Source organism: Cydia pomonella, chromosome 24, assembly GCF_033807575.1.
Source record: "Cydia pomonella isolate Wapato2018A chromosome 24, ilCydPomo1, whole genome shotgun sequence".
Lineage (NCBI taxonomy): Eukaryota > Metazoa > Arthropoda > Insecta > Lepidoptera > Tortricidae > Cydia > Cydia pomonella.
The window spans coordinates 12,983,693-13,007,992 of NC_084726.1; the positions used below are offsets into that span (position 1 = coordinate 12,983,693).

At 34.2% G+C, this 24,300-nt stretch overlaps 1 protein-coding gene across 17 annotated transcripts in view; it reads right to left on the reverse strand.

Moving 5' to 3' along the window:
- Nucleotides 1-3: 3 nt before the first annotated feature.
- Nucleotides 4-24,300, reverse strand: part of LOC133531155 (hemicentin-2) — a 782,365-nt gene continuing 758,068 nt past the window's right edge. The window contains exons 15-30 of one of the 17 annotated variants that reach the window (XM_061869282.1): nucleotides 23,390-23,547; nucleotides 22,699-22,757; nucleotides 21,915-22,097; nucleotides 20,438-20,570; nucleotides 19,872-19,956; nucleotides 18,416-18,621; nucleotides 17,419-17,501; nucleotides 15,790-15,967; nucleotides 15,035-15,052; nucleotides 14,359-14,493; nucleotides 13,988-14,021; nucleotides 13,159-13,214; nucleotides 10,338-10,447; nucleotides 8,524-9,708; nucleotides 7,680-8,414; nucleotides 5,073-5,210 (exon numbers count right to left, since the gene is read on the reverse strand). In XM_061869282.1, coding sequence (XP_061725266.1) covers nucleotides 7,683-8,414; nucleotides 8,524-9,708; nucleotides 10,338-10,447; nucleotides 13,159-13,214; nucleotides 13,988-14,021; nucleotides 14,359-14,493; nucleotides 15,035-15,052; nucleotides 15,790-15,967; nucleotides 17,419-17,501; nucleotides 18,416-18,621; nucleotides 19,872-19,956; nucleotides 20,438-20,570; nucleotides 21,915-22,097; nucleotides 22,699-22,757; nucleotides 23,390-23,547 — 3,355 coding nt within the window. In that variant the 3' untranslated portion in view covers nucleotides 5,073-5,210; nucleotides 7,680-7,682. Of the gene's footprint in view, nucleotides 5,211-6,926; nucleotides 6,978-7,679; nucleotides 8,415-8,523; nucleotides 9,709-10,337; nucleotides 10,448-13,158; nucleotides 13,215-13,406; nucleotides 13,526-13,987; nucleotides 14,022-14,358; nucleotides 14,494-15,034; nucleotides 15,053-15,789; nucleotides 15,968-17,418; nucleotides 17,502-18,415; nucleotides 18,622-19,871; nucleotides 19,957-20,437; nucleotides 20,571-21,914; nucleotides 22,098-22,698; nucleotides 22,758-23,389; nucleotides 23,548-24,300 lie in introns of those variants that run through there. The other 16 variants (XR_009801477.1, XM_061869287.1, XR_009801474.1 and 13 more) reach the window with 16 other exon arrangements.

Here is a 24,300-nt window from a genome sequence, read left to right on the forward strand (position 1 = left end):
CAATAAAAATCCATAAATTAATTTATTAACACTATTTGACAATATTATAACAAGTCACTTTATGTACAAAATCTCTAGTTACATTAACGATCCTATGAATTTATTGTTCAACGTATAACCGCGGAATGAAGTGGTTCAAATACATATTATTTACTTATGTATCCTGTATTACTCAAGTGACATTATTCATTTCAAGATATCGGTTTATTACGAAATGTTGAAAAAAAAAATTTGGGCTTTACAGACAAACTTGCGACATATATATACATTTCTTTATTTAAATTTACTTCCATACATGAAAAGCCACTGGCGAAATAATTTTACTTTATTCAAGAATTAGTCTCTTCATTGAGAATAAATAAATATAACCAGCTAAGTATTGAGTAATGTTGTTTAAAAACATCAATATTAAGCACCAAATGAGTGCCAACATTGCTAAAAATTAACGTTTTTTGGCATAGCTTAAAGATTTTTATTTACATTAGTATGACAATAAATTAACGGGTTTAGTCTCACAAACATGAATTAACGATGAAAATAATTAAAATATTTCGCTATGGCGTTTTAATTAATTATTTCTGTAACGATTAATCTAAACGCCAGAACAAAATCATTTTAAACAATTGAAATGTGTTAAAAACTTATTAAGTAGGTACCAAAGATCATTTATTTCAAATAACCGCTTTGTTGTTAATGGTACATTTCTAGTTATTAACAATAATAGTTTGTAGCCAATAATATTATCACAAGTGACAACGGTGTTATACCTTAAAGCGATGTTAAAATATAAATTAAGTACATTAAAAATTCTTATTTCGTTGCATGATTAAATAAATATCGGTACAAAATATATGAATCAAACGTATAAAATAAATGCTGTTGTGCTACGGGCCGCTGCATACGTATAAACACTACACGTCGTGTATACAAACAAAATGTGTATTTTAAATATATATTTAATCCATTAACAGAAATAATTGATATAAACAATTACATTAAATAATAATCAATTCAATTACTTCATAATATGTTTTTACGATTATTTTTTGATACATTTTATGTAATCCACTTCTGATCTTCGAAGTCTTCGTAATTTCCAAATACTAGTTTAAAATTATGTTTGATCATTTGACTATGGTTGTATTTTTAATTTCATACAGCTTAGCGTATTTTACACTAATTACAATTTTACCTAAAAATGGGTTTTAGCTAAATTCAACTAATTTTGTAGACTCACCCGTTTGGACGGACAATAAAATCTAACGTGTTGTTACCCTACAAAAGCGTTGACAGGAGTAAAATAAAAATAACATTAGTCATAGCAAAGATAATTTGAAATTGAGGTGGATTGTCAAAGAAAAAATTGTAGCCACAGTAAATTTACTGTCATCTTTCGACACATGACTAAATCTTTTTAAATGCCATTTGACTTTGATCCTTATTCTTACACTGACATGTGTTAAATTTGTTAAATATCAAAAGGTGGCGCTATTTCACCGGGCGTAGGCCAAAGGTAGGTAGGCTGTGGCATCATTTTGGCACCGTCGCTCAAAACGATGCCGCCATACCTTTGGCATATGATCTATTAGATGGCGCCACTTTTGATATTTAACAAATTTAACACATATCAATGAAAGAATAAGGATCAAAGTCAAATGGCGTTCTTAAAGTTTTAATCATGTGTCTAAAGATGGCAGTAAATTTACTGCGGCTACAAAGTTTTCTTTAACAATCCAGCTCCATTTCAAATTCTCTTTGGTCACAGGAACTTTCAAAAGCCCATATCGGTTTTAGTCATAAAAATAAATGTTAGTCTTCATTTTATTTTTTATTTTGCTTGTAATGAATACAATTAATAAAAATAAAATCTTAAATTTTTTTTTATTTCATTTTTAAGTATATAAATATGAAATAATTACATATGGGGCTTAAAATAATTCTTATACCTATATTATTTTTATTTTAATCAAACGTTTGTAATAAAATAAATGAAAATAAAAATGACAGACTCAAAAGCCATTGCTATAGGATCAAGAAGAATAAATTTGCTCTAAAACATCAATAATTTAATATACATATAATATATAAAATAATATCGAACTAAGGCTCAGATCTAGTTTATTCACTATTTTATTTACAAACCTTTAAATACGTGTTTTCTTTCATATTCAGCCAAATACCCTGTTTATGAAAGATTGTAACAAAAGTAAAAGTCTAAGTGTACAAAAACAATATAACTACATTACTGCCTTATTTTTATCAGGATCCAGAAATGTATGTACAAGGAAATTTCAGAAGTTTCAGTTTTAATCATTAACATATACACGGTGCTACATGAGGAAACCGAAAGAGTTTGACAGTGTATTACTGATCACATTTAGAGACTAAAATGTCATATAAACTTTTCTGGATTTCGCCTAGTTTCAGAGTTAATATAATCTTCTTATCGTAACTTAGTGCAAAACGCCTTTTTGATCGCGATGATGCCATTATGGGGCGTACTCTAAATATCCTTATTGATAGATGTCAAAAAGTGACAAGTAACCTTTGCAAGAACTAGTTTTTACAAAAAAAACGTAAAAAAATTATTTTCAGTGCCAGTTTTACCATAACATTAACTTTTTATATACAAATACATTCAAAATTTAAAAAAAAAAATCAAAAAAAATTTTTTTTGCGATATTTACTGAAACTCATATAACATTTTTTCCTTCTTTTGGCCTCAGAAGTACGTGGTTAAAATCTAGCGGGTTCCTCGTGAGCACCGTCAAATCTAAGGACAGGCCTTATGGGCAATGAGAATGGGGCCAGTACAGCGGTGTCACGCACACGAATTCGAGCCAACGCAGTCTAACGCCACAACGCGATTGGTCGCAACTAGTTACGTTACATTGCACGATTGGCTCGAATTCGTGAGTGACACCACTAAACTAGCGCCATTCTTAGTGCCCGTAAGGCATGTCCTTAGATATATATGTTAATGGTTTTAATACATAATGATACACTCAAGAAATAGACAATGTCATTTAGTCGTTTTGGCACTTAGTTGTATAGGCCATAGGTCGTAACCGCCAGCGAAAAAAAAAAAGGAATGGGGCTCTCACATTGGCTGTTATAGTAGTAATTTACAATACAAGTGCGAAAAATAGGAAATTCGTAACGTGTAGCAATGAATGAAAACACGACCGAAGGGAGTGTTTTAAATCGACACGAGTTGCGAATTACCTATTCGCACATGTATCGTCCAAAGTTTTACAGTACATATGACCCTTTTGACATAGTTACATACTGTGCTAATTTACGCACTAGTGCAGAAAAGTAGCACCATATGTACTGAAAAATACATATAACATCGTGTGTCAGGGACAACATAATACAACACTATCATACCATCATGCTGTCCCTGTTTCACGCTGTTATTTTATTGGATTATATTGGAGCATCATAAGTGCCTATTAACACGAAGAATTTTGTGAAATAACCCGCCATTTTCTATCTCTGTCGCACGCGTAATTATATTATTGTCCCGCTCGCACAGTGGCATTGACCGCCGGCATCATGGGCGGGACAGTAATATAATTACCCGCGTGCGATAGAGATAGAAAATGGCGAGTTAATGTAGGAAATTCTTCGTATTTAGCGTCCTTACTTTATTTTAAATATAAGATTTTACTGCGGACGCCTTTTTAACTAATCAGTTATCCAGAGAAGAGTTCAGTTCGAGTGAAAATCTTACGACTTATTCTTTATTTCACAGTCGCATAGGAAGTGAAAATAATTTATTTACATACGCAATATCGCTAATCTGTACAGTTTAGGTTAAACGTCACAATTGGGGTTCAGTTGTCAGTCCAGAGTATTTTACAGATTGTTATATCGTGTAGAGAGAATTTAATACTTAACGTAACGACGTACATATTGATAACTTTAGAGTCGATTAGCGTAAGCGACATAATTTTTTATGTATGTCTTTTACGTCAATGAAGTCTAAAAGCATGGACCATTTTAAATTGCTATTTCAATAACGACACAGCAATGCAACAGGTTGATTAAATAAGCATAATAATATTTATTATTATAAAAATACAAACATGATTCGTATATAAAAATCGACCCAGATGAAAACAGGATGAGTAACGATCCGTACTTTGAAAATAATCAAGTCCAGATCAAATTGGTAACCTGTTATTACAATCAGAATACGCCTCCTAGTGAAATAAATGGTTGCACTTTTGAACGAATGATTATAAGCTAAAAATCTATGGACACCTTCACACCCTATGGCGTTCTTATGGCTCCTCTAGACGATGGGCCATTATACTGGCCCACTAAGATGGGCAAGCGTGTAGAGAGGGTAGTGGTGTCGGATAGCTTATGGCGAGACGGGATGGCGATGGGATGGCCACGTGTCGGTTTTTCGTCCGCACATCAATGGTGCGTACGCATCTATACGTGGCTCATTGTGCGTGCTCTCAACCATCGCATGGCTATCTCGCTGGTCTAGCGCTGGGCCATCGTGTAGAGGAGCCTTTAAATTTGTCCCCTAGCAAAATTCTACAGACACGAGATATTTTCACTACACTTACAACACCTTAAAACTGTTACGAGATATTTTGTCAATTTTGGAACAACGTTCAGAATGCTATAATGAAGATTATGCGTCTCCAGCTTATTTATAAGAATGCCTCACGCTGGAAGGATGCGGGTCCTGGTGGAGGCGTCCGATACTTCGTTTCCTATGATGGGTGATCGGTGATCCCATGATGTCTTCTATAGAAAACTGAACTGTCAGACGCCTCGGCTTGGACCCGGTTTGTTATAGCGTGCGTAGTTTCTAGCTTATCATCTCTCATTCCGAAGACTTCCGTTTTCCGGGTTGAAAAAACTACAAAATAGACTATTTTTATCCAGCAGATACGTCTGCAAACGATACAAAAATTTGCGCCGTAAAGGAAGGAAGAAATGGAAAAATTCGCACGCTGCTGGTAAGTTGCCTGAAGAGGGGAATTTTTCCATTTTCCTTAAATGTTGAACAATATGTAACAAAATCACAACATATCGTCCTGTTGCTTGTCGTATATCTCCTGCAGTCGCTGTTGCTCCTTGACTTTCTTCATCTGCGAGTAGATGGAGGCTTGCTTGTAGTTGATGGGCCCGTAGTCCTTCAGGTCGGCGTCGGCGTATATGAACATGTCATCGGGTTTGAAGGGCTGGAAATATAAGGTAAGTCCAGTCAAATATTATAAGGTCATATGGTGTAAGAGAAACGTCGTTTATTTTGCATTGTTTACTTTCCCTACAAGAGTTTCTCTGATCCCATCTAACCTGATTTACTATACGTATGCAAGCTTTTCAAGAGAATTCCACAAAAGTGTCCCTTGGCCATTTTTTTGCGACAAGATCGCTAGTTGCTATCGACTTTTTCTGCATTATATTTTTATGTTATCTTAATAAAACTTCTTAACTTGAGGACATGTTTTTCTGAGACATGTTAGGAAATCTTGGCTTGACACTTTTAAATGTTAAAATTTATGGCTTTATTCATAGCCGTCTGTCAAATCTAACGAACTGCTGATAATAGTTTGTCCTTTGATAATTCTGTTTGTTAGAAAGATGCAAAATTTTACGAATAGGTATAATCTACAAAAAATGGCCTCTCAGCATTTCTTTGAGTATTCTAATTATTGCGTTCACATGCGACACTCGGGTAGATTTCTCCTTTACATACTTTTGAATAAGATTATTAACATAGGTACTTTAATGCGCAACATATAATGTACTCAAATCGACAGTAATTTTGTTTGGTAATATGTGTTAAGTGATGCATTACAAAGTTATGATGAGGATTGGATTATAAATAAGATTAATAAGTATATGTCAATAACTACGATGAGAATGTGAAGATAAAAATGATTGTTTTTTTAATTATAGTTTAACATAATTAAAGCTTGTATTGGGTATGCAAAAAACAAATAAACAAAATAACAGTTCGTATAAGATAACTGCAAAAAAAAGATAACTGAAAAAAAAATTGAAATATAGTTAAAAGTTTTGAAGTTAGGAAATTATTTCTTTTTTTCTTAAACTTATAACCAAAAACTGAATAGCATTATATGATTATAATGTGTAGCATTGTATTATATTATAGTACGCTTTTTCAGATTAGAAATTTTATAACCACAAAAGTAGTGGTAACTTTTTTCTTTCGTAAGAGTAAAGATCTTTTTTTTTCAGTTTATGTTTACAGATATACCAGTTGCCTGTATCGCGGGGAACCAATTACAATTTAAATACCAGAATTAGTTACCATTTAAAATATAACATTTGGTAAGAAATTACTTACGGCTAGTATACTAAACTACAAACTAAGGCTACTCGCAATACTAAACTCGAAAATTAACACTAAATAATTTTATCAAACATGTCTTCTAACTCGGCATAATTCTGTGAGTGCAGCAGTTTGAAAAGCGTTCTTTCGTTTCGCTTCTATTAGAGTGTAATTCCTGAGATTACGGAGGTTATTCATTGCATTGTATGTTGGCGCCCTGATGCGTTCCCCAAACTATGCACTAAATTATAGTGTGGTTTACATATTACTGTACCGCAATATTAGATCTAGCAAGCCTAGCATTTAGGAAGAAAAAGTTGATTACCTACCAGTGGCGGCGCGTCACAAATATTCGTAGGGAACCCGGACATATTTTGCTTTCCTTTTCTCGATTAACCGATCGTGAAAGTACTCACCGGGCTGAAATTAGACAAGCCGGTGGGAATCGCGTTCTTTGAACGATCCGCCACTGTTACCTACCACAAGTTTGATGTTAGAAAAATTCTAATCTTTAAAAAAACGGGTTATAGTGCTTCTGTTAGTTTAATAATAAAAAGCGTTCTAATTAAAAGCAAGTGCGTAAAATTTTGAAAATTACCTCGTTTTAATAAATGTACGTGTCACTCTTGGTAAATAGCTTATTGCGGCCCTAGAACAAGACAAAACGTCACAACGGCACACATGCTTTAAGCACAGACTTCGAAAGCAATGAAAGAGGTACATTTTGTGTATTTTTTTTGTGTAATATGTACTTATTTCATTGCTCTTGACTGTATTTTCGGGTGTCATGCTACGAAGCATTCACTGTAGCACATATTACCAATTGGAAAAAAATAATTATTAATTACATATTTTTGTATTCACTCAACACTCTAGGTTGTCTTCTTATAAATAAAGTGCAAATTAAATAATTCTTTTTAAAACTATAAATGATTAACCTTCAGAACTAATGGCATCTTTTTTGGTTATATACGTTTATTCAGAAAAAGAAAAGAGTGTTAATTTATTTCAAACATTCACATAATAGGAAAATTTACCCAGATCTCATTTTTATTCTTTTGATTTTTTAAGTTAATTTTTGATATTGGATTTTATTCGAATTGTATGTTTTTTTAGATCTCATTTCTGAAGAATATACTTTGTGAAATTAATTTCAACATTTCTCAAATGAAATCTGGATAATTTGCACCTTGAGTTTGTGTCAACAAACTTGTTAATAGTATTTTCTTTCTTTTTTATAATATAAAAAACTTCAAATTAGGTAAATATTCAACTGAAAATCCATGTTATCAAGTTTTTGTTCATTGACAGAATTGAAGATGATTATAATGATGGTTATAATGTCTCTTACCTTTCAGACGTCGATTTCGTTAAATTTAAGAGTGGCGTAGTCACTACGTTGCTGGCTGTGGCTTCCTTTCCGACTACTGGCTACGTTACTATGACTACTATTAGTCTCCTTGTTAGTACTATCATGGTTACCTATAGAGTACGTATCGTACAAATGTCTATTTGAATTGACAGTGTTCTTAAATTTCAAGTTATGATTACCTAAAGCTAAATCTGCATATACTAGTTTTCTATGCTTAGGCTTTTCATCTTTGGGGCCCATTGTGTTAAAATTTGTATTATATGTGTACTCGGGGCCTAAGTTTCTCGTTGAGTTTGATATGTAGTTGCCTTTTAAGAGTTGTAGGTATGATCTTCTTTCTGAGTCATTGTATTCTGGTTCAGGATAATTTGGTTTTTCGTAATTATCGTATACGCCTACACATGAAAGTTTTTCTCGTAGGCTTTCTGATTTCTTCAGTCGGTTCAGTTTATGGCTGTTTTTTTCTCTGCTTCTGTTAAGGGTTTTTGTATAATATTGTGCTTCTGCTGGTTGATAGATCATAGGTCCTATAGTGTTGTTATATGATCTCTCTTGATCTACTGGTATGCGTTTGTCTACTCTTATAGGCTGGAAGTAACAGAAACTGTGATGTTTTTGTAAAGGAATTTGGAAGTTTTTCTTATTCTTGCCTTTACTATTTAAATTTACAAAATTACGTTTTTGAAGGTATTGTTGTTGAAGTATGTTAGTATTCTGAAATGGAAAATGTTAGTAATTTAGTAAAGGAGCTTTTATATAGTTTGAAGAGTGGGGATGTTAAAAAAACGATGATAGAAAAGAAAAACATAAAAAAGCGTTATACCTGAGCATCACTCAAAGTTATACTACTTTGAACAGAGTTACTACGTTTAATTAAATTCCTCTTTGGTATAGGTTTTTCTGTAAGCTTTGGTATTTGTAATGTTTTATTTGGAGATATCACTTGCTTTTTTGGCAGTCCAACTTTGTTCATTCCTTGGTCATTTAGCTTATTTACTGCTGACTTTACTAAAGATGTTGATGGTAGTATTACAGAAGTGTTCCTTTTAGGAGTTGCCCCAATAATATTTGGTTTCGATGTATCTTTTTTTTCTCCAGGATTTTCTATATTCCCTTCATCATCACTATCATCCTTGTCAATATTTACACGTGGTTTAGGGAGTAATGCTGGCTTTTCAACATTTTTAGTGGCACTGTAAAGTTTTTTCGACACATTTTCAGCAGATCTACTAGGTCTAATTGGTGCGTCCACCACATCGTATGACATAAACTTTGTGTTTATCAACGGCATTGACAGATTAACATACACATGATCAGTCTTCTGTGGCGATGACATTGGTGTCAATTTTGTTCTAGGTGCTGGCACTGGTTTCAATGATCCAGTAGAAGCATTGATATTTTCAGTGCTTTCTTCATACACTTGAATTGAATCGGTAAGATTCTCAAACTCTTCTACGCCGCTTATATCAGATTTGATTTTGAGCAAAGAAGGATAGTTTGCATATATAATATTTTCGTGTTCATTTTTATCCGAGTTATTAAGGCTCTCTTTATTATTATTAATTTCAGCAAAGTTTTCTCCATATTCCGTGTTAGGGTAGAATCTTTCAATGTTTCTCTTTCTCAGTGCTCTCATTGATTGAAACTGTGGTAATCTTCTTGGGTTTCTTGTATTTAACGAGCAAAACTTTCTATTGTTCGGTTCCAATTCTTCTTCATCAATTGTTGGAAATTGTTTAAGAAAAGACGTTTGCATTGGAGGAAGATACGGATTTAGCAAAACCGTTTGGTGTAATGGATACATTTGCTGAATAGGTGATAGTAATGGGATTCCATATTGGTATTGGGAATTCGATCCTGTTGCCATTGGGTAGGTTATATTTTGCACAAACGGCGGACACACGATTCTCGGTGTGAATGAAGGGTTCGTTGTTAATTGTTTTTGAAGTGCTTCTATTCCTTTGGCTGTTTTACTTGTATCGATTCGTGGTTGTATAGCCTGTACAGGCTATCATGCAAATAAACATGAAATAATGAAAAAAAAATGCAAATTAGTAGGTGAAGCAAACAAAACATCAATGATTAACCAACATGACACATGAAATTAATTACGGTTATTGTCGGTATTTTAAGAGGAATGGATATAGAACAATATAAAATTTAGGTTGTATTATTACTATTAAACTCATTATTTAATTATATTTCTACAATAACCGAATATGTTTCAACATCATTTTTAAATAATGCAATATTTGATCAAAAGAACTTTGGTACATTTTTTTTTATTTTCGTATGATAACGATAAATATAATAATGTCTTTTTTTAAATAAGACTTGAATTACAACACCACCGTCATCGATCTTAGTTGAACGAAAAATGGAGAAATTCACCGCATCGAGCAGTATTCGTACTTGTAACCTTTCGGAAAACCCTGAGTGGAATCACAACGTGATGAATTTGTGATTTTTAAATTAATATCTATAAAATGTTTAAAATACTTTAGTAGTCAACGCATTTGCTTAGTACAAAAATGTACTTATATGTTATGAAATCCCGTCTGCCCCAAAATTATTTTGATCGATATCATTATTGTTAAACGGCTCAACATTCACATTAAATTTATCGACTTTATTTACCTTATTAGGTGCTTGTTGGAGCCCATGGAACGGCAGGTTCTCGTACAAGCCGGGACTGTCCGCTCCAAGGTTGCCGTTTGCTGCATTATCTACGCCATTCATAGGTGGGCCTGGAAAATATAGTAAAATTGTTAATACGTTTTAGAACACAGTAAAATACGGTGGGAAACGGGGATCATGGTGGAGGCTACAAGATAATGATAGCATTTATAATATTTAACTAAAATGTCTACAATTTATATAAATGTTAAAAATCTGGTCAAATTTTGGAGGATATGAAAAATAAATTACATGATGTACTTTAAAACTATCGTTTTGAGAGTTAATAAAATCATAAGATACTTTAAATGAATGCATAAGTGTTTGTTTTACAAACCATGTTTTTTATATAGTAAGTAAAAACGTACGTACAAGTACGTAGAGTCAAACCAAGATAAGTTAGCAGCGATTTTGATAGCCCAGACGGTGTATGGGTTATTATAAACGTCAAAATTTTATGAAATTATGAAGTTTACTTGACACTTGCACCATCTGAGCTATCAAAATCGCTGCCAACTTGATCTGATTCTATCTACTTATTTAGTTTTAGAATTCAACTCAATAAGTAATCGTATACAAATCTATTTACTGGTATCACAAAACCACCCAAGTATACTCTAAAATCTCCTAATTACAGTCTAAATCTAAATGAATATTATTTAAATGACTTAGTTCTGATTTTCCTTCAGGACTAAATCATTTAATTTAACTTTTTCATAAAAAGAAGGAAATACCCAATTACTAAAATTTATATTTCTTAATTATGTGTTTGTGGACAATAGTTGTAGTATTGGACTTTAATTGAGTGCTTTTACTCGTCTGAGAAAAAAACAGTAGAGGAAATATAAAATAGCATATCATGCAGTACTCACTGTCTCCTGGAGCTTTCCTTTTTCTGGTGCCTTTAGCATTATCATCGCTTAAAGGTTTTACACTAGCGGCAATTCTATCAGGCCTCTTAAAGGACACAACTAAAACATGCAAACAAACAAACACGCAAGCTGTATTGACAAAAAGGAACATTACATTGTGTAAGGTAAAGTAAGTGTGTATTTGTGATTATGATCAATTAGATGGTTTCGATAAATCAAGAAGAAGAAAAATTGAGCAAGAGTTAATCAGAACGTAGAATCGAATTGTTTTGATATAAAATATTATATTAGAGAAATAATAAGTGAATTGTTTCTTTTGGTCTTGTTACATCTTGATTAAAGTAAAAAAATAATAATAAAAAAGAGGAGATTTGATCACAAAATGAAACTACATTATTATTTACTTTGACGGGACTTCATCGCGTATGACGAAGCTTAAAAATTATTTATTGTTTAAATCTATCAGTGTAAAAGTCTTTTTAAATGTAGAATGTGATACAGCTTATGTGATACGATATATGGAGAGTGGGAAAAAAAAAAACATTTTGTGATCAAACAAATAAAATAAATGAATTCAGATTAATCTGACAACTACCTCCTTCAGTAACAATGACATTTGGTGCTTCGCTTTGGAAAAATGATCGTATTCTGCTCTTTGGTAAAATATAACCCGGCTTATTCAAACTAACTAATGACACAGCCCTTTTGTTAGTCTTATTTATCTTCTTATATTTACCACTGTCATCATCAGAATCATTATCACTCTTCCTTCTCAAATTTTTAAATATTCCTGTAACTACATTTTGAGTATGTCTTCTTGGTTTACCATTCTTTTTTGAATACTCAGATTTTGTTGGGGATCTTTCTTCGTCACTCTTGACTCTGTTTCTTTCAAGTAATCCCAAAGTAGCATCTTCTTCTTTATCATTGTTTTGAGAAACATTTGCAGCCATCCGCGCTTGATTTTTAGGGCTAAGTGTATGATTTGAGTTCACATGAACTAAAACACCAGGTTTGAGCGGCCATTTGCTTGGAGTTATTACGGTTTGAACATTATCACTGTGGATTCTAGGTTCATTTTTCGGTGTCTGAGTTTCGTTAGCTTCATTGTCTCTTATTGGTGATTGATTTGCATTGATAGTAGCTTCTAATTGTGATAGATTAGCTTGCAAGCTGCTGCGTGTTTCTTTGATTTTGTTGTCAGGGTAGCTTTGGGAATCAACCAGTCTAGTCCTATCAGATGTTTTAGGGCTGAAGGTCAAGTTAAGGCGCGGCGACAAAGCAGGCAAAGCTTGTGATATGATTGACTGAGCAATCGACATTTCATTAAGGCAGCTACCATCCGGACTGAGTGAACAAAACATGAAAATAAATAATACTATGTTAGGGACATGCAAAATAAAATGAATTAACCTAAATCAGTAATGCGACCCTATTCTTGTTATACAAATACATAATGGACAAATAAAATACAAAATACATATTTTTATTACATATATAATGACCCGTGAAATATCAAGCTAGAAGAATGCTTTCCACTTTGCTTACTACATGCATATAAATTTTGGATTTTAAATAATCAAAAAATATCTACTTAATTTAAATTTGCGGCTACCGTCAAAATTACCACACTTTTAACCATACGAAACCACTCTTAAGCAAAATTAGGCTTTAAATAGCTCGAAAGACTTATTTTTATCTAACTTGATGGTGGTCGTTTTATAAGCAATTTGAATTCACTTATAAAAATACCATAAATAAGCCTGTCGTGAAATAAAAGCCTCCTGTAACAATCAAATACGCTGACTCTACGAATATGTGTGTTTTCTAAGTCCAAATACAAAACAGCGTGAAAAAGAAAGCATTCTCCATCTATATAAAAAATGTTATGATTGTTAGTAAATTTATACCTGAGGTATTAATTGTAGTCAGTCTTAGAACATCTGGAGTTAGTGCTGTTAGGAACCTAGGCAACAATAAGATATTTAGCAAAAAATATATATACAAATATTATAAAAAACTTCAAACCCGTGTTAAGGAGGGACAAAAGTGCTCATCTACCACTATAAAATAAAATCTGCTTGACTATAAAACGTTAGATAAAACAAAACTGGCCATTGGTCCAAGCATTTACAGGCAAAAACGCAAACTCAGTGACCTTGAAGATTGCCCTTGACCTTTCGGAGGCCTAGTACCTCTGCGTGGGTACCACAAGAGGTGACCTTGAGGGCGGCATTGACAAAGTGTGCCAAGAATCTGCTCGGACCAAGGGCGTCGCTGAAAATTATCATTTTATAACATTTACTCCTAGGTAAAGTAGTAACGTAGAAACAAATTATTATATTCTTGAAGTTAGTTGAAATAAAATAATAATTATAAATGAATAAGAAAATTCATATGAGTCCATCACCTATTTTTTATAAATAGTTATAAAAGGTATAATACTATAAAATGAGAAAATATCCTGCAAATTAATTTGCAAGTGACTAAAAAGTAAAACAAAAATTAGCAGTCATATGCTATGTAGGCATTCCCAATACCTACTAAGCAATTCGCAAATTATATAAGAAGAGTTAAAATTGAAACTTAATTCAAAACTATTTTTGACTATTCTATCTGATAAGTCTAATCATTGAAGATCATTTACAACAAATAATAGTCAAGATTCAGTCAAATAATCTAAACGAATAACCATTCTCTAGTAGATCTATAAAATAAAATAAAATAAATGAAACTTACTTTTCTCTCTCCTCTAATTCCACTGGATTATTGTCTATAGTATCGGATAGTTTTAGTCGTGTTAAGTGTGGTTTAGTAGGCAGCGTCCCAAAAAAAGAAAATAACAATTAGTTCTAAATGCAATGCTAAATTAATATCAATTAAATGTTGTTCATCATTGATCCATAGATCATACAACATTTTGATTCAAAACATGCTACAACTCAGAACTGTTCTAATGATGTTTAGTGATAGCATTTTGTTATGTTTTCTTTTTAGAAAATGAAAAATAAGCCACGTCTTTGATAATGTGTTTTTCGAACATCACAATGAAATAAGCAAATTACAGTTAAAATCAAAACATTGAAATGGTGCTTAAAACGACTACTTACATTTGGATTTCGCTCTCATTCGCCTGCATATGCAGATGATGATGATGCAGAGGATAACGGTGATGACTAAGATAGCGAGGGCAATGCAACCAATCAGGATGAGTTGCTGACGATCCCGCCACCAAACTGCCGAAGCTAATAAAAAACGGGGTTCATTACTCAAACGTATAAATTTTGAATTTTGAAACATGCCAATTGGGCTAAACTCTGCTCCAGGAAGGTCCGAAAGATTTCAACGTTTTGAACATCGTGTACGAAACTACATATTTATTTACTTCGATCAGTTTTGTAGGTTAAAGTTAATAAGCCAATTATATAAATTTTACAAACAGTGACAACAATCTAATACCGGTGCTGAAAAACCTTTTATTTGTTTTGGTAAGTACTGCCAATGCTTAATTCGGACATAAATTTTGCGAAGCTCTAGACATATTTAGTGCGAAACATGAGTCTTATATATCAGTATTGCCAGTTCTGTTATATTTCCGATTCCTCTCATCATTTTAACGCCTAATGTTATCCATCTCAGTATATTTCGGGGTTGATTTACAAGCAATATTTGAATAAGTACGAATTTCAATTAATAAACTTTTTTGGATACTATTTCAAGACTCGTGTTTCAAACTATAATTGATTTAAAGACATTTACAGTATACACACTAAACACATTACTCACTGAGGCTTTCCAGGTTGGCTAGAAAACATAATTTAATGTTACGTCACACGTGAAACCAATCAAAATCAAATATAGTTTTTATTTAATTTTGTAACTTATAAAATGATCACTACAAAAACCCAAAACTTTCACTGTAATTAAAGTTCATATAAAAATAATGCAAAATACAAATTAACTTCACATGATTCTGAAATTGGAGAAGAAAAAAACCAAATATTTTTTTTTGTTCTAAATTAATTTTGCATTATTTTGTGTTTAAATGTTGTATTAAATCACAAATTGTTAAGTAAGAAATTTTGAAAACCGTTAACAGATGGGATATAAACAAAAAAAACACGGGAATCAAAAACAAGGAAAACCTTTTCGTAAACGACACTGTTGAACCAAATGCACAAAAGAAAACCAGTATTATATTTTACGCTTAAGGTTTCACTCATCAAAGATTTAATGGAATGACATCTAATTTGGACTAATGATGAAATTTTGTACAACTTAAGATACTTGCGTCTAATCTATCGTGTAGGTCTATCGTTTTTAATTATTTTTAATAAGGGCTTGCAGTTTTTGTGGTACTAGCAAACATGGGCGGCAAATTAACACCCATTCACACTTTGAAAAGTATAAAATTATGGACGTAGGCTAGTTTACGAGCGCGGCCTTTTTAAGTGCAGGTATCTTACATTGTACCATCCACACTGTTAACTGAAAATTCGTAAACCTTATTGCAAATACATAAGATTCACAATATTACTTACCTTGCACATCTCGCTCGCACTCCCGACTCCTGCCCACAGAGTTGTTAGCGAAGCAGAGATAGGTCCTGTGGACCTCGACGCCGGGCTGTAGGCGGAGGTAGCTCTGCTGGCCGACTTGCCAGATCTTCTCGTCGGAGAGGGAGTCATTGTCGTTTTTTAGTTTCCAGGAGAAAGTGACCTGAAAAAATATTGAGTTAATACATTTTAGTTTATCCGTTAATGTAATGGGATTTTATCTGGCCTTTGCCTTTGTGGCGTTTGTCTTAATGTTAAATCAATATTTTTGTTTCTTGTTGGAAGTTCGAGGTTTTATTTTCAAAATAAATTTAAAGAGGAAAAATTTACCTGTCTTGGGTGAGATTTCTATTCACAACCAGTATAACCTACCCTGTAAGGGCCTTATGGTGGAAATATTTGTTGTGTTGGATGAGGTCTTAGTAGCCCACATGGCAGAACACTGAGCTGGTGATCCAGTGGTCGTGAGTTCAAGTATCACCCAAAACAGTACATATTTCCACTTTTAGTATCGATATAGAAATTTTTGTTTGATACAAAATTAATTATTTTAAAGATTCTTTTTTTTTCTTGTAATAGTAGTGATTAATTTAAAAAAAAAATTTAATGATTTTTATTGATTATGTGTGTATAAATATATTTTATTGTAATATTAGCACATAAGATTGAAATAAATATTATACATATTGAAAAAAAAAAACTTTTAAAAACATAACATTTTAAGAAATGTGTGCCATAGATCCGAAAGAGAATAAGAAGATAGATTAGAAGAGGTGAGTCATACTCAAATTGAGATTCTTCTTTTTTGTATTGAAGTAGTTTGCTTTCTAGTAGTACGTAAGTTAGCACGGTTCAAACATGGGTTCGTGATCCGTAAGAACAGTAATGAAACAAATGACTCAGATCAATATCACAAAAATAAGAAGTGTTTTATAACTCCCTGAAAATAAAATAAATAAAAATAAATAAATAAATATTATAGGACATTATTACACAAATTGACTAAGTCCCACAGTAAGCTCAATATGGCTTGTGTCGAGGGTACTTAGACAACGTTATATATAATATATAAATAATTATAAATACTTAAATACATAGAAAACACCCATGACTCAGGAACAAATATCCATGCTCATCACACGAATAAATGCCCTTACCAGGATTTGAACCCGGGACCATCGGCTTCATAGACAGGGTCATTACCCACGAGGCCAGACCGGTCGTCAAACACAAACAAAACAAAACAAACAAAATGCACAAACTATCAATATAAAATTCAGATCTTGGCCATCGAAGCGCTTACCTCGCTTGGATGTTACAAACTACAAGAAAAGATTTTTAACGGTTCTATGTTTCTGCTTAATACAAAATTATGATTAACCTATCCACCTACCCACATAACCAACACCCCCACCACCCACCTAACCACCTAGCCTTTCAAATATAGCATACACCAGAGAACTTGGGACGGGTACCGCCGTGGTCTAGTGGTCAGGACGTTAGCCGCGTAAGCTGAAGACGCGAGTTCGATTCCCGCCTCGGCCACCGATAACTTGGTCACTTTTTCTTTAGTGTATGGTATCTATTTCAGCTTATAAATTATGATTAACTTACCTCGCTAGGGTTAGCATGAGCTGTGCAGATCAAAACTTGTTCTCCGTCCACTTCGGCCTGCTTGATGCCGCACTCCGGAACAACTGAAAATTTTCACAATACCTTAAGTAAGTAAATATTCCTTATTGCTCACCATACAGTTAAAAATACACAGAATATGAAATAATGTTAAAAGCAGGCGATCTTAACGCTGAGAATTTATTACTACGCATAGAATCGGTACTGAGAACCAGTATTTTGTGCCAAGAATTGTTATTGTCTTGACAACAAACCATAGAAGCAGAGCCTGAATCTCGTGACCTGAACGCGTAAGTTATAAGTTGTCTGTTTGGTATGGCTTGATGGCTTCTTTGTAGTTAGCAATAATAATTCAATGTATTTGGGTAGGAATACTAAGAACTTACAACATTGAATCGGGGAGTGCTGATACACATATAATTTAACAAACTGAAGATGCAAGATCCACATCGATATCGATAGCGGCGCCGGCGGCGGCTCTTATGTGGCTGACCAGGCCAAACTTGCTCTTAAACACCCTTTCACATTCACAGCAGTAGAGTTGACCGGCCGTGGTGTATGTATACACGTAGGAGGGCTCAGGTCTTTCCTTGCGTAGTTGGCGTTTTACGTCTAATGTCGCGAGGCGGTTTTCCTCAAACGACTTGGTAGATTCGATACAAGGTATTAATAAGATGAATACCATATTAATATACTTAATTTTACATTAATAAGTTGACTTACCTTGTTCCAAGCCTGATTTCAATTTGAAGGCTTGGAACAAGGTAAGTAACTTAATATACATTTTATTTTTAGGTAAAGTTTGTCTAATTTTAATTGTTGTTCTGTTTCTGACTTCTTCTGTACCTGTCTTGTACCTACTATTATATATAGGTAATATTTTGCTCCACCCTAGTAGAGTTCATGATTGTACTTCCTCAATTCAAAAACATTTGTAACACCATGGTTGCAACGGATAAATGATTTATGGGTTACTTACACATAACATCCAAGTACACCGTAGTAGACACAGAGCCATGTCTATTATAAGCCTCACACAGGTAATGTCCTGCGTCCTTTCTCTGCACCGAGCCCAACAGAAGAGTGTTAGAAGAAGATAGCACGAGAGAATTGTTGGTGTGATCTTTGGCTTGAGATTTGCTGGCGTTGCCTCGACGCCACGAGTAGGAGGGGACGGGAAAACCTCTGTAAAAAAATTGACATACGGTTGTATATTTAAAATCATGTGTAAGTTAGGTGATCATACTGGAATATCTCTCTTGAGGATCTTACAAAATAGTCATTGTCACACAAAATTCAATGATGAGTTTGACTGTGGGATCGTCAGTTTCTCTAGTTACTAAAACTATACTATATATATATATATGTTTTTTTTTTGTTACATCGTGAATCGTTCGTGATCTGGGTTCTAGCAGAATTATCAGTGCTTCACCCGAAAGAGTGGAGCGTATTACTGAGCCAGAACCCTTTTGTTTTGCTGCAACGCACACAGCACACATTACCTTTTATTGATGCTTTTTGTTCTTTATTTAATTTTTATTTTGGTGTTGCTATTGTTTGTATTATTTTTTTGTTTAGTTGTGTGTATTGTGGCAAGCGAATAAATGGTTTATCTATCTATCTATCTATACAGAGCAAAAAATAATAATTTATACATAGTAGTTAATTGTTGCAGTGTATGGAAGTATTCTTTAATAATGTCTTGAATTTTGATTTTAGAGTTTTTACGTATAATGGCTTCAGGGAAACTATATTAGTGTAGAACTTAGTGATTCTGTTCACATACTGTTCGCCTGTAGATATTGTTTTAAAGACACATGACATTTCAAAGGAAAGCATGCAGGTGACAGTTTCCCAGTTGAATCCGTGTTAAATATCCCCACAAAATCTCTGGGAAGAGGAAGACCTCCCGACACATGGTGATCCAATATCAAGAGGGATATGAAATCCCAGAACCCCATGACAACCCAGGATATAGTGCACTGGCACCGCCGTACAAGGAGGCCTGACCCTAGATAGAACTGGGACTAAAAGAAGGAGGAAGATTACAGTGACTACAAAACAAGACGAGCACCGCTGTGACTGGCTGTGACCGCGAAAGGGCGCGTGCATAAACTGTAGGAGGCAGCACAGGAGCCGTCAGATTTTTGGCGCGAGGCCTAAATGTGATGTTTATTGTTCCGATGTAGCCCAAAAGATGGCAGAACCTACTATACACAAGAAAACACGTGACGTGTTTTCTTGAAATGTTTATGGTTCCGATTCGGCCACAATATGGCAGACCCTCCAACGCGCACGGTCCCTAATACTGAAAATGCCGGTTAAAGCTGATCTCGGGCACTAGAAAACTCTTTTTTTATATGTGACATTTGTTTCAGTACACTGGTAGTTTTCTGTTTTCTAAATTACTTTTGTAGTTGTGTATCGTATCTTACCTAGCTGAACAGACAACTTTTCCGGGTATTTCTCCTTCGATAACTGGAACTATATTCGGAGTTACTGTGATGTTTTCTGGTTCATCTGAAAATAAGTAATACAATTTTAAGCCTCACAACAGCAAGGTTTCGTATCTTCGACCCATTTTAATAATACACCCCACGTGATACATAGGTAATTGTAAGGTGATTGAAAATTTGCCAATAGTTAATCGAGTCTGACCCTTAAATACAAAATGATTCTTTTTTTGTTCTATTAGAACTTAAAGTCTAAACAATTTAAGTCTCTATACAAGTGAAAAATCCGTGGTTTTTTTTTTACGTTACACTTTTTACTTAGGTACAAAACAAAAAACATATTAAAAATTATACAGTGTATATTTTCATATGCACTATATTATATTTTAAGGTTTCGTTATATAATAACAGGGGTTTATAAACATTTTTACCCGAAAGCCACCTGTGCATGGCTGCCTTCGTTTTCGGTCGTATTTTGGAGACCCCCGTCTAAAATGATCACGTATTTACACTGTGTTAAACTATCTATTTGAGAATTATTGACTTACATTCGACGGCAAAATGTGTAGTACTATTGACAGCCGGTCCAGCATCATTTCTAGAAGAGCGGCACATGTATTTGGTTATGCGAGGGTCCGTGCGGTCCAGAACGCCTCCAGCCCAAGCTGACATGTTCCAGTACTAAGTACAAAGAAAAAGAAGATTAGAAGAGATCTAAAAAAAAATCTCAAGCCAGTACCCACTACCTGTAGAGACAGGTAGATAACATTTAAGAGAGCTACAGGTAAGTAGTAGGGTTGATAAAGGTGATGTTAAGATCACAACTGCAACTGCATTTTTGTTGCAACATTACTGCGGCCTTGAATGAGTGACGTTCTTCGCCGCATTACTGCCGCGATTATGACGTTAAATCCGCCACTCATTTTATCAAGGAAATTGACTTATATAGCGGCGGAATTAAAGACGCAGTACTGATATCGCAACAGTAATGTAGCTGCCGTTGACATCTGAACTCCACCTTAAGACAAAACTTTGAATTTCTGGCCGCCGAATATGCACGAGTCATCTTAGCGTGCATTTGTGAGCGGTGAATGCTTCAAACACTCAGTTATCGGATTTCAGACATCAAGCACTCAGCTGGATCATTTTTTTTAGTATGAGTTAGAGTGGGAGGTGACAGGGCTAGAGAAAGATCGTTAATGAGATGGACTGAGCAAATCAAAGCCAGTGTGTCCGCAACAGTTAACGAATAAAATAAAAAAATAAAAAATAAAAAAATAAATAAATATTATAGGACATTATTACACAAATTGACTAAGTCCCACAGTAAGCTCAATAAGGCTTGTGTTGAGGGTACTTAGAAAACGATATATATAATATATAAATACTTAAATACATAGAAAACACCCATGACTCAGGAACAAATATCCATGCTCATCACACAAATAAATGCCCTTACCAGGATTTGAACCCGGGACCATCAGCTTCGTAGGCAACGTCACTACCCACTAGGCCAAACCGGTCATCAAAAACGAATGCTCACGGAAAGCAGCTCTACGGAAAGAATGGCGACGTGTCGTTAAGCGAGTCGCTCAAAAATTTACATAATGGCTACGACAACTCGTTAAAGGTCTAACGAAGAAGAAAAAGAAAGTAACTGAATTTTTCTATGCACATAAAATAAACGGATCTTCAAATTAGTATGATGCTTTCAAAGTCCTTACTTAGAAAGAGGTATTCAAATGGTTAACTTTTATAATGTTCACAGAAATGACGGCGGTTTTGCTGAACGTTTCTGACCCAGCTCTTGAGTAGCTAATTTTGCACTTAAAGGGTTAAAGCCTGGTGTTCCAACCTGGCGACAGATGTTATGTTAATTAGGGTACTAGTCATAATCACAAATAATTTGTACCTATTTACAAGGACAGGCTTATATTTAAAACTCGTGTAAACCTACAAGAAACGTAGTAAGAAATTAAAAAATTTAAAATGTTCAATGAGACGATACTAAAAACTTCAACTCACCAAAGTACTCTCCGTTGCCTCAAAATCGTTCCTGTTAACTTCGGGCCCGATCTCCCGTTCCACGATATAGTACCGATCCGTCTTGTTCGGATCGATGACCTGCATCTCCTCGTTGTCCTTCATCATGAGCCATTGCACGCTGCAGCGGGGAGCGCATTCCACAGTGCATTTTAGGGATATGTTCTGAAAAAAGTTTATTACAATTAAAATAATGATTATGTAAGTTGTTAGGGAGTAAATAAATTTAGGAATCTACTTATAAAAACAGAAAAAAAGAAAAAAATGCGTGGAAAAAGGAGTGGCAGAATATCGAGAAATTCAATGGACTAAGATAAAGATGACAATTATGTTGTAATGTAGTTTAATAGTATTAGAAGCGAAGAAACGTTTGTTTCTAAGCTCGTAAATGTATATTATGCGGATGATTCTGTACACACCTTAAACCAATTACCAAGAAAAGGAGACAGACTGGAAAGCAGAATCTGGATGCATTTCAATATTATGGTATGAGTACATGGTGTCGGGGATAAATGTTCATCTTATGATGTCATCTTAAACTACTGAGATTATTGACATAATCTCAACCTGATTTTGGCAGTCAGAGATTGCTACTGCTTACATTGTAAACCATTAAACTATAACTTAGTTATAGTAATCATCTGTATATATCCATTATGTATTTTGTTATTATCAATAAATATTTTTAATGACAAAAAAAACAAAAAAAAAAACAAAAAAAAAACTTAGAAGAATGTTGAGAACTAAATGGCATAAATGAACTTACTTGAGATTTGTACAAAGCGCCGCTATAGTAGTTCATAGCGTACTTGAAGCTTGGAGGAGCTGAAAATATAAAATATGATTGACATAGAGTTATTATAATTATATACGTTATTTCTCAACAACATTTAAAAACCGTGTTTGAAGTACGTACCTTCTCCGAATAGCTTGAAGAGAATTATACGCAGGGGAAAGTTAAGGATAAGAAAAAGGCTTCATGGCAAAAACTGCACGAAGCATGCAATTGACAGAGGACAGACGCCTATGGAGAATCCAGGTTTTTAAAAAGAGGACATGATGTCATGATCCTCAACATTAAGTCAGCGAGTAACGATAGCCTCCAGCTTTGAAACCGCGATACCAGAAGTTGGTCTCGTGGTCGAAACAGATGGGGCGATGGTTTAGTTGGCGGACACTTTGTCCGGGATAAGATAAACGCCACAATGCCAAGTAATTAGTGAGTTAGTTTTACTGAGCATTTTCTAGAAATCGAGAGCGCCTTTGTGCCTATTTTGCAAAAGAAGTTGTTAGCCACCGACGTAGTATAAAAAATGGTACTGAAATTAAATTCCTTGACCGTACTTGTTCCTGTATTTTTCTACCTACTTGTAGTCAAAACGTATGTGTTTTATTGTTTCAAATGAGTCCATGTACGCCAATGGCAGATCTCAAGTAAATGTTTGACAAAGACTTACCCAGCACATTAATGTAGGTAATAGCAGGTGGCCCCTCGCCGCCGGCGTTGACGCCGCGGCACGAGAAGTTGGTCCGGTGGTCGAGGCTGATGGGGTCGATGGTCCAGTTGGCGGACACGATGTCCGGGACCGGGCGCCCGCCCCGTTGCCAGCGGAATCTGAGAACGGTATCAATGAATTTCTATAATTTTCATAGAATGACATGGATAATAATCTTATATTGCCTGCCTTTAACTATTTTTTTTTTAATATTTTAGATTTTGTATTTTAATATGTTGGTTTATTTTCGTACGTGTGATTTTGACATTCAGTCATACCACATATACACGGTGTTTATTTAGTCACCTGGAATAATTTACGGGGTGAATATATAGGTCATACTGAGCATCTTTGACCAACCCCGAAATCGCAAAAAAATTGACTGTTTCATACATTTTGGCTGTCTGAATTTGATATTTTTTATGGGAGAGTAATTCTTTATCGCGATTTCGGGATTGTTCATGGGAACTTTTACTATGGAGTAAAAGTTGCTTAATATGACCAATACATTCAGTCCGTAAATTACTGCAAGTGACTAAATAGACAACCTGTTTAATTAACAGCGAATCAAAAAAAACAGTACATAAAATAGAAGTTCACCAGAAGTTGATTGAAGGAAAGGGAAGTTAACAAAATTGATAGAAGAAAAAACCCAAGGAAGGAAATTAATAAATAATAAATAATTCCGTCAGTAATTAAAATATCGGGTACAGTCAAGGTATTAAATATCGACACGTACAAAGTGCCAAAAATATGTACACACGACCTTATTGCCTATACATTAAAGTATAGTATACATATTTTTGGCACTTTATCCGTGTCGATATTTAATACCTTGACTGTACATATAATTCCTACCGAATAACTGTTAT